The following is an 11,086-nucleotide window of genomic DNA, read 5'->3' on the forward strand; positions in this document are numbered from 1 at the left end:
ACACACACACACACACACACACACACACAGACACACACACACACACACACACACACACACACACAAACACACACACACACACACACACACACACACACACACACAGTGTGACTGTCTTTGTGGTACAGTCATATGCACACAATCCCAGGAAAAGACCACCATTTTGAATGCTATTAGTGAGTGTTGAGCTTTGAAACCCCTTGTTGTACCTCACTCTTCAAACAGAGGACATGTTTGTGAGACATAACACAGGGGTGACAAAGGAGAGAGAGGGGGAGACACAGAGAGTTGAGGGGGGGAGGGCTTTACATTTGGCTTGTCACCTCATCATAGCTGATATCTATGTGCATGTGCACATTTTAAATGTGTGTGTGGGAAAGAGGAGAGAACAAATGTGCTTGTGTGTGTAGGTTGGTGGGTTTGCAGGTTTGTGCGTGGGTTAGAGAGGACTCTCTGCACCATGAGAACCTTGTTTGTCCATGTTCAGATTTGAGTTTGTTTTGGCTTTAAATCAAACTATCGTTTAAACCAATGTTCAAAGTTCAGTCCGTCGCCGAACGACAACAAACGTATGAGAGATAAGTCGGGGTTAATGTCTTCTGTTAGCGACCCCCAAGTCAACAGAATATTCCGGCATACGTCTGGATACATACCTTTACATTATTTTAGATTTGAACATTTTCTATTTGACCATTTTGTGTATTTTCTCAGTTACAAAGTTCTCAGTTGCAAAGTGTTTTTTGGGAGGGACATGCTGAATAAATTCATCATGTTTTCAAACTCAAAAATAATCGTTTGAATAAAAGTGATTTCAACATTGACCAAAATAATCCTGATTATGATTTTTTTTTTCCATAATCGAGCATCTGGCATACGGTCAAAACGGGAGTGGCCACAAAACGTTACACCGCTCTAAAGAGAGTACGAGAATACAACAGGACAGAGGGCGGAGGAACAGCGGGCGGGGGGGGGGGGGGCACTCACCACTCTCCACTTGAGGGTGTACTTGGTGACGTGGACCGAGGGGGGGGCGTTCCACAGGATGGGCCGCGAGTTGGGCTGCCGCCCCGCCTCCGAGATGGTGACCCTCACGGGATGATTGACCCCTGGGGGGACAAAGAGAGAGAGAGAGAGAGAGAGAGAGAGAGAGAGAGAGAGAGAGAGAGAGAGAGAGAGAAAGGATCACCAAAATAGTCACCAAATGTTCTCCTCAAACACTGCGTTTAACATGCAGGGCCCAGCTCTCATACCCACGCTGTCTTACACGTAGCTGCCACATTCACACACACACACACACACACACACACACACACACACACACACACACACACACACACACACACACACACACACACACAGAGTGACACAAGAACAGTCTGCTCCCTCCCGGATGGGGGTGTTCATGGAGGATGAGTTCACTGACCCCCCCCCCCCACACGCACACACACACACACACACACACACGCACACACACACACACACACACACACACACACACACACACACACACACACACACACACACACACACACACACACACACACACAAACACCTTGTAGTGAATTTGTGCAACTGTGTGTTGTGTGTTTGAAATTGGATTAGTGGAAACCTTCTCTTGGCCTGTGATCTCGAACTCATTTTGAGGTCAGAGAATTCCCGCGACCACAAGATTCACAATTGATAGTGTTGTTAAACTTATATAAATATAAATATATTAACAAATATATTCACATATAAATATAGCAAATATATCTAATATGAACGTCGCAGTGAAATATTTTACTCATCGCTACAAATATTAAGGCAGTCTGTCCATACACATAAGGGAACTTAACCCTGAATGATTTCAAAAAATGTAAATAAAATACAGACGGCATGTAAGCAAGCGGTCTCCCAGGAACTTAACACACATATCAGATGACCTAATGGGGACCTCACTCCCAGGTCGGGCCACACACCAGACACAGGAAACATTGTCTTCGTATTACGACTCATCTCCTCAACGCTCACATGATAACAGCTAACCCCCCCCCCCCCCCCCCCCCCCCCCTTAGCACCTTCCCTATTCTCCACCAAGACCCCCACCCAACTACCAACGACAAGGAGAGAGAAGAGGGGGAGGGGGGACAATGACATCATCACCCACGCTGTTCACTTCAAGGTAAGGGAAAGCGCCTTGTATTATGATGGCCCTAAAACGTTTGATTATAATCATATTATATGCTAAATTCAATGTTTATTGTTGAGATTGCCATTACTATCCTGCACCCTATCCCGTTGTTGTTTTTTTGACGAGGTCGCACTTGACATTAACTTTTTTTAGTAGGGTTCAAACTTTATTTGGAATGCATACTTTGATTGTTTTCTGTATAATCGTAAGTTGCTTTGGAGCGTCCGCTGAAACTAAAGGTATGTATTTAAAGAAAGCAATAAAAAGAACGTAGCTAACAAACTACGAAGTCAAACATCCAAATGGTCCCTGGTGAGTTGCCGGCGGTTGCTATAGCAGCAGTCTTACCTCCCTGCTGTGGCTCGCAGGTCATCTCTCCGGCTCCGTTCCCAAGGCAGGTGCACAGGTAGGGGATGCCCTGGTTCGTCTTGTCCCAGCTCTCCCCGATCTGGTAGAAGGTCTGGGTGACTGGTTCCTGGCACTGGTCTGGTGGGAGAAAATATTACATAAATATGTATTGTAAAAAAAACGTATTTTCCCATGATGGGACAGCCCGGAGAGGATAGTTACTTAAGTACTCTTATTGGCAACTTTCGTTACCAACAATTGTTAGATATTAGTTGTTTTCAATTGTAGCGTTGTTGGTTTTTATTGACTTTACTTTTATAAAAAATGTAAACAATTGTTCTGCTTCGAGCTTTCACTTCTTGTGTTTAATGAAATGGAATTCAGTGATGAGCTCTCACAACAAGCATTTGCACTGGAATAAATAGCAACACAAATGATATTATCTGTACAGCATATCTTCCTCCTCAACCTACCGACGGCGTCGCACCTCCAGCGCCCCTTGCCTTGTCCCAGGCAGGAGCAGTTCATCATGTAGCCCAGGTCGTGGCGCTTGTAGAACTCCTGGTTCACGTCGTAGGTCTTCCCGGACACGATGCACTGATCTGGGGAGACGGAGACGGGGAGAGGGAGTCAGTCATCCCATCTCGTCTCCAGCTTTCACTTCTCATTTCTGTCTCATCTAATTCTCATGAATAACTTGAAAGAATAAGAAAATTCCGATTCTGAAGTCAATAGAATTCAATCCCAAATCTGTTCACCTATGACTCTATCCTGTACGCTCTGATATTTTCTTCCTCTGATATTATTTTAGTTTTGTCTCATATAACTGACTCTCTTCTCATCCCGTGTCCCCCTGAAGGCGGTGACCCCTGACCTTTGAGCTGGGTGTAGGCGATGCAGCTCCACTCCCCGCGCCCGCTGCCCAGGCACGTGCACTGCATCAGGTGGCCCAGGATGTCGTGGTGCTTGTCCCACTTGTCGCCCACGCGGTGCATGGAGCCGTCGTTGGTGGTGCACACCTCCTCGTGGGCTGCGGAGGTGACGTCATCTCAATTAGAATTCAATTCAAGGTTGAGTTTGAAATGCAATAAAAATGTCAGTTCAAAATGACATTAAAAAATTTAGTTTAGAGTTTTTAACTGTACTTTTGTTGAATTTAGAATTTGAGTTTGAATAAAATTTCGAATTACATCTTTAAAAGGGTAATTTACAAAATGGGATTTTGACAATTTAAATTTGAATTTTAAAACAAATTTTATAAAATGTATTTTAAACAACTGACAGATCCCCACATTCGCCACCGTGATTGGTCGAAAACAAATGTGACGCTAAAGAAAGTGACACGTCCCGTTCACACAGACGTGAGCTCGTCTGGCCTCAGACACTGGTGTTATTCTCAGTATCTCCCCTCCTGCTCGGCGATCAGCAGGCAGACGAGCAGACGAGCAGACGAGCAGACGAGCAGACGACCAGTCTGCCTGTTGAGTCACCATCAGCCCACCGCCCCACTCACCCGCCATGGGACAGAAGCCGTAGCTGTCGTCCCGGTACTCTGGCGACGTGCTGCACCACTTCATGCCGTCGCGACGGCCGTCGGACGTGCACTCGGTGTAGTTGCGGCCGTTGTACAGGAAGGGGAAGTAGCAGAGGGCGCCGTTTGAGTTCCCGCCGCGCGTCGGCACCATGGCTGTGAACCGAGCGAGGTACGGTTATTTACCGTATCAATGTTGTTAACATCCTCTGTAGTGAACAGAATCTAGCCTGTAGAGTACAGAATGCAGAGTAGTCTAGTGTGCAGTGTGTTTGACTCGGAGCCGAGAGGTCGCGGGTTCGAGCCCCGACGTCCGCAGTCTAGCAGACTCCTCCCTGCTCCGTAAGGACGTCAAAGATATGATAAAGGATTCTTTTTGTTCTCTCACAGAATTTCTCGCTGCAGAAGGAGTAGAGCTGGTCGCTGTCATAGTCGGAGGTGGTGGAGCACCACAGCTGTCCGTCCGTGCGCGCGTCCTGCGTGCACGAGTAGTACGTCTTCCCGCCGTACGTGAAGGGGAATGCGCAAGGGTTGCCGTCGGCGTTGCCGCCGTACACTAGGGATCGGGCATCTGCACGCACACACACACACACACACACGCACACACACACACACACGATAACATTTACATTTACTAGACGCTTTTATCCAAACGTACATTTGTCAGAAGAAGGAGAAACAACAATATATCACTGTCCTACAGTAAGGATGTTCATAGAACAAGTGCCAAACACTTACAGTTGCTAGGTTAACCCATTCCCCGTATCCAACAAAGGTGGCCAGGATGAAGACGCTACACGATGCTAAGTACCATTTTTGAGTGCCAGGACGTACAACACACATTAAATGCGTAAGAGGGGTGTTTTTTTTAGGAGAGGGGGCGGTGGGGGGAAAAGGGGGGAAGGCTACACACACGCACGCACACATGAGCCGACGAACAACCATGGAACAACGTCGCTGAAAAAATACACGTCATCATTCACGTTAATATGGAGTCTGCCCACTAAAAGTGATAATGTCTCCCAGCTTCAGGGCTCCACCCCCCCCCCCCCCTGTCGCCTCACCCCAGTCCTGGCAGCTGATGCCGTTCCCCAGGCAGGTGCAGATCAGCTGCTTGCTGCCCTGGGTGCGTACCCATCGCTGGCCGTCCTGGTACGTGGTGCCCGAGTCGGTGCGGCAGGTGCCCTCGGCGGGGGTCTGGGGCAGGGGGACGGGGTGGACGCTCAGGCTGGTCACCAGCGCCGTCCCGAGGTGCGTCCCGATGGGGGTGGCGATGGCGTTGCCTACGATCCAAAGGGAGGGATCGGAGTCAGATGTCGGGCTCACCTCAAACCTTCAAACTTAAAGCCGCCACTGAACCAGAAACGGCAAGTCAAGGCAGAATAACAATTAGAAAATGCTTCATTTATATTCCTAGTTGCATCTTCTGTGGCAGTCTCTTGTCCTTTTCCATCGACTCGCGTTCCATTCTCAGGCTGTTGAGGAAGCCTCGAGAATAAGCATTTGATTCACACCGTGGGCGTGAGACGGAAGACAGTGAACAGCGTCAAAGCCTTCCTCCTCCTGTCGCATGGTGCACCAGCATCACACCCTTCCTCACCTTGGATGGTGTGCTCACACTTCCACTCCCCGCGTCCGTTCCCAGTGCAGATGCACCTCTGGAGCTCCCCCTTGTCCGTCCTCTTGGTCCAGCTCTCTCCGATGCGGTAGGTGCCCTGGGTCTGTGGGTCGTTACAGCGGTCTGCGGAGACACAGACACAACCCAGCAGCTGAGATTGGGGCTGGAGTGTAGCTGTGTGAGGACGTACGTATGGATGGGTGCATGTATGTATGTGTGTGTGTGTGTGTGTGTGCGGACGTACGGAAGAATGGATGAATGCATGGATGGAAGTGAGTGTATCTATGTATGTGTGTGTGTGTGTGTGTGTGTCTGGTGTCCGTTGTCTAGGTCTGTGTGTGTGTGTGTGTGTGTGTGTGTGTGTGTGTGTGTGTGTGTGTGTGTGTGTGTGTGTGTGTGTGTGTGTGTGTGTCTGGTGTCCGTTGTCTATGTGTGTGTGTGTGTGTGTGTGTGTGTGTGTGTGTGTGTGTGTGTGTGTGTGTGTGTGTGTGCATGTGTGTGTGTGTGCGCGTGTGTGTGTGTGTGTGTGTGTGTGTATGTGTGTGTGTGTGTGTGTGTGTGTGTGTGTGTGTGTGTGTGTGTGTGTGTGTGTGTGTCGCTGTGTGTGTGTGTGTGTGTGTGTGTGTGTGTGTGTGTGTGTGTGTGTGTGTGTGTGTGTGTGTGTGTGTGTGTGTGTGTGTGTGTGTGTGTGTGTGCCCGGCTCACTCTTGGTGGTGCAGGTGATGCGTCCGTTGCCCTCCCCCAGGCAGGTGCAGTCCATCATCATCCAGCCCTGGTAGCTCTTCTCCCAGGTCTCCCCCACCACGTACGATGCGCCGGCAGAGTTGTCATTGCAGCGCTCAGCTACACACACACACACACACACACACACACACACACACACACACACACACACACACACACACAGCGACACACACACAAACACACACACACACACACACAGCGACACACACACAAACACACACACAAACACACACACACACACACACACACACACACACACACACACACACACACACAGCGACACACACACAAACACACACACACACACACACACACACACACACACACACACAGCGACACACACACACACACACACACACATAGACATTGACAAACACACACACACAAACACACAAACACTCACACAGCGACACACACACACACAGCGACACACACACACACAGCGACACACACACACACACACACACACACATAGATATTGACACACACACACACACACACTCTCACACACACACACACACACACACAAACACACACACACACACACACACACACACACACAGAAAAACACACACACACACACACACACACCTTGTTAATACAGACATCGATTACCATCAGTTTACGATCAAACATTGTATACTGTAAAGAAAAAGGTTTTAAATGTGCTTAGGGTAAGGGGTAGGTTTGATTCTCAAATATCCATTTTGATTGATAGATCTACTGTTTATTTCAGATGGCTCTGTGGGGTTCAGGATTGGGTCACACATGACGCCGGTGGAGATCAATATTCGAGTGGTTCCAAGAGATTGCCTAGCAGGAATGCTGCGCTACTGTGCCCCGACCTTGTTTTCCTGGGAGAGAACCAATCCTCAAATATTAACAACCACTTCTGAGAAATAAGCACCTTTAAATTGAGCGGGAGAAGAGTCCTGATCACTTTCAGCCATATTAGTCAGACGGTAAAATGGTTTAGACTTATGGGAGCTTTTTACCTTCTTTTCTTTTCATATATTGATGTACAGACTGAAGCCCAGGCACATAAGGGGGGTGGGGGGGGGTGGACATTTTCAAGGGCCCAGCCATTTGGGGGGTGGGGGGGGATAACTAGACATTATATTGTACCAAATAGAAACCTTTGTCAATCAAAAAACAAACAATGATAATAAAAGATGGGGGTTGGGGGGGGGGGGGGGGGGGGTTGGGTCACACCGAGGCACACAAGCTTCTCTCACCCACGGGCTTGCAGGTCCACTCCCCTTTGTTGTTCCCCAGACACTCGCACTGCAGCATGTAGTTCCCGGTCGGGTGTGGCTTCTGCCAGGTGTTGCCGATTAAATACGACTTTCCGCCCTCATGACACCGGTCTACAAACGAACAATGGAGACGTGTTAAGCATCTCAGAGCTGCGTCAGCTCGTTTTGATTGGTTGGATCTCATGTATTGGTTTGACTACTGGGTCATTGCTATGGATCTGATGGCATGAGAACCATGCGACTCAATTAAAACACAATTTAGTCTAAACAAATTGAGCCTGCAAAAATGTAGCTATGAGTTAAGTCTATGAGTCAATTAACTCAGTTAGTTACTTACTTGCAATAGTGCAGCTGACTCTGCCTGCAGCGACGCATGTGCAGTCCCAGATCATCCCATCCTTGGGCCGGTCGTAAGTCTCACCCAGGCGGTAAGTCTGGAGGTTGGTTGTATCGTAGCACGAGTTCTGGTCTGCGACGGACAAATCAAAACGGTGCAGACGGTCATGTGATGCAAGACAGTTTGTTTGGAGCGGTCATAAGCCGGACTCGCTCCGCGCTCCGCGCGTAATGATGGACACCTTCTCTGACTGACCTTGTACTTTACTCCTGCAGTGGATTCCCTCTCTCCCGTTGCAGGTGCACACCAGATTGTTTCCTTGATACATTTTCTCCCATCGGTCGTTCACTCGGTAAGTGCGACCGTTTTCTGAGCAACCGGCTGCAATGAAAAAGTTTAATATCCAAGGTTACAAAGGTTTTGTTTAGTTCTGAAACTGGGAACTCAATCTTTCTCTTGAATCATGAAGAGGGTGATGCACGACGGGAGGTGGATGCATCAAGTTAGTTCCTAACTATAAACCATTTCTAAAGTAAGACGTGCGTCTTTGCGCGCGCGTATTTTACGCACACCTTGGACACGTACCTGCAGTCACCGGCGATTGGTCGTGGAGCTCTGGAAACACCCGGTACTGACCACTCTGCCTACTTTCCCGGTTCCTTGGGGTCTTTGTCTTGCAGTCGACCGCGCCGCTTAAGCACAAAGCCACCAGCAGCCCAACCGCCAACGGGCCACGGGTCATTTTGGAGGGGGGAATGACAAATAAATACAAGAGAATGAAATGTGATGATTAAGGTAAGATGACCGAGTGGGAAGAAGAAGAAGAAGCAAGTGGCGCGTGTAGGGGTCCTTGGGTTTGGCCAAGTGAGTCGTCCGTTAACTTCTACCGCTTGCTCCACACGCGGTCGTTTTGTCCGCCTTGCAGCAGACGGACTAGACCGAGGAACGGGTGCGCGCGGGTTTTATACCGTACAGCATGGCGACAGCCTCATAGCGGAGGGGGGTGGGGTGGGGGGGGGGGTGGGGGCTACAGTAAGACCCTCCCACCACGGTCAGTGTGATGTTGACATCGGATACTGTGCGTTTATTAGGCCCAAACGTTCATAATTTGGCTAGAAAAAGGGGTGTGAAAACATTCAGCAAGTCTGTTGAACATTGTTTAATCAGCAGGGTGGTCCAACTCAGGCTGCAAACGTTATTTTTATGTTCTAAAGTACAAATAAAGCAAAGTCTATTAGCTTTATTATGACAGTACTGTCCAGGTGTGCGTGTGTTTGTGTGTGTGTGTGTGTGTGTGTGTGTGTGTGTGTGTGTGTGTGTGTGTGTGTGTGTGTGTGTGTGTGTGTGTGTGTGTGTGTGTGTGTGTGTGTGTGTGTGTGTGCGTGTGTGTGCGTGTGTGTCTGTGTGTGTGTGTGTCCGTGCTGGTGTTTGCGTGTGTGTGTTTGTGAAAGAGAGGGAGATAAATGGAGAGGGAGAGGAGAAAGAGAGATAATATATACAGACACAGAACCAACTGAAATCCTCTCTACTTAGATGTAAACACACACAACTGTACCCAGTAACTTAACAGATTACATTTATATAGCACTTTTCAAGGAAGGGGGGAGCTTTAGAAATGAGTGTGTATGTGTTTGTTTGTGTGTGTGTGTGTGTGTGTGTGTGTGTGTGTGTGTGTGTGTGTGTGTGTGTGTGTGTGTGTGTGTGTGTGTGTGTGTGTGTGTGTGTGTGTGTGTGTGTGTGTGTGTGTGTGCGTGTGTGTGTGTGCTACCACCTTGGTCACTACTTGGTCACGTCTCCATGTCCCTTTTTTTTTTTACTTCAAATGGTGATCGTTCCGACTGATGTCCTACGTGTTAAATTAATGTATTGAGATAGGGTTACAACTTTCGGTAAACAATCGAAATTGTGCCTTAATTAAGGTGTAGGCCAGGTGAGCTTGTAAGCTATATAGGACAGGGTGCAGGCTTGGTGACCAGCAGCAGGCTAAGTGAGGTAGCATGCTATCGGACAGGTATCTCCTCTGTGATTCTCCTATGTCAGCAGAAGTCACGTTGCTCAAATGGTGAATCAGTGTCACGGGCTGGCTTGTGTGCACAGGATGTGAAGTGATTGGGACTCACACACACACACACAAACACACGCACAAACGCACAGCGACTGCCGACTCGAACAATCCGACAAAGCGCTTCTTTCCAAAAGATTCCACAACACGGTGCGACAAAGCTGGGTTCCCATGGTGACAGACAAGGAGGAGGGGATCAGAAAGCAGGACACCAGCACTTCTCCACTCGTGTTGAGTCATGGATGAGGGGGATATGGGTAGGCAGGGAGGGGGGTGTAGAGGTGGTGAGTGTGTTATGGGGTTAATTTTGTCCGATTTGTATAAACCTTCCAATATCAAGATAAAGAAGTTATCCTGGATTGGATAGCATCGACTGTAAAATGTACACAAAGATACACCCAGACACACACATACTCACGCAATGCATGCGATCATTATGTGATGCTTATGTCAACCTGCTCCATCCAAATGGGTGAAGAAGAGTGTCTGTCTGTCTGTCTGTCCGTCTGTCCGTCTGTCCGTCTGTCCGTCTGTCCGTCTGTCCGTCTGTCCGTCTGTCTGTGTGTGCCTGTCTGTCTGTCTGTCTGTCTGTCTGTCTGTCTGTCTGTCTGTGTGCCTGTGTGCCTGTCTGTCTGTCTGTCTGTCTGTCTGTCTGTCTGTCCGTCTGTCCGTCTGTCTGTCTGTGTGCCTGTCTGTCTGTCTGTCTGTCTGTCTGTCTGTCTGTCTGTCTGTCTGTCTGTCTGTCTGTCTGTCTGTCTGTGTGCCTGTCTGTCTGTCTGTGTGCCTGTCTGCCTGTCTGCCTGTCTGTCCGTCTGTCCGTCTGTCCGTCTGTCCGTCTGTCCGTCTGTCCGTCTGTCCGTCTGTCTGTCTGTCTGTCTGTCTGTCTGTCCCTGATATCTGCTGCCTGCAGACGAAGCTAGCGACCTAGCCCTTCCTGTCCACTAACACATATCACCATTCACTTCTCCTTAAGAGATGAGGAAACCTGTCCTGGTTTGACATCTCACTGATGACATTGAG

At 48.8% G+C, this 11,086-nt stretch overlaps 1 protein-coding gene across 1 annotated transcript; it reads right to left on the reverse strand.

The window, feature by feature from the left end:
- Positions 1–897: 897 nt before the first annotated feature.
- On the reverse strand, positions 898–8,949 carry LOC132471747 (fibronectin-like). The gene is made up of 13 exons (XM_060070981.1): positions 8,590–8,949; positions 8,260–8,385; positions 8,005–8,136; positions 7,647–7,778; positions 6,373–6,510; positions 5,650–5,790; positions 5,114–5,332; positions 4,438–4,620; positions 4,032–4,205; positions 3,393–3,548; positions 2,992–3,120; positions 2,519–2,656; positions 898–1,106 (listed from the first exon to the last, which is right to left on the reverse strand). Exons 1-13 carry the CDS (start codon positions 8,744–8,746, stop codon positions 913–915), a joined length of 2,019 nt encoding a protein of 672 aa, XP_059926964.1. The 5' UTR covers positions 8,747–8,949; the 3' UTR covers positions 898–912.
- Positions 8,950–11,086: the final 2,137 nt, after the last annotated feature.

Source organism: Gadus macrocephalus, chromosome 14 (genome assembly GCF_031168955.1).
Source record: "Gadus macrocephalus chromosome 14, ASM3116895v1".
Taxonomy (NCBI): Eukaryota; Metazoa; Chordata; class Actinopteri; order Gadiformes; family Gadidae; genus Gadus; species Gadus macrocephalus.

Excerpts from the sequence above, each read along its gene's own strand:
- LOC132471747 (XM_060070981.1), bottom strand. The coding sequence starts at position 8,746 with ATGACCCGTGGCCCGTTGGCGGTTGGGCTGCTGGTGGCTTTGTGCTTA. Across the intron at positions 8,137-8,259 it reads CTGCAGGAGTAAAGTACAAG|ACCAGAACTCGTGCTACGAT; the intron begins GTCAGTCAGAGA and ends TGTCCGTCGCAG. Across the intron at positions 5,791-6,372 it reads CATCACCTGCACCACCAAGA|ACCGCTGTAACGACCCACAG; the intron begins GTGAGCCGGGCA and ends GTGTCTCCGCAG.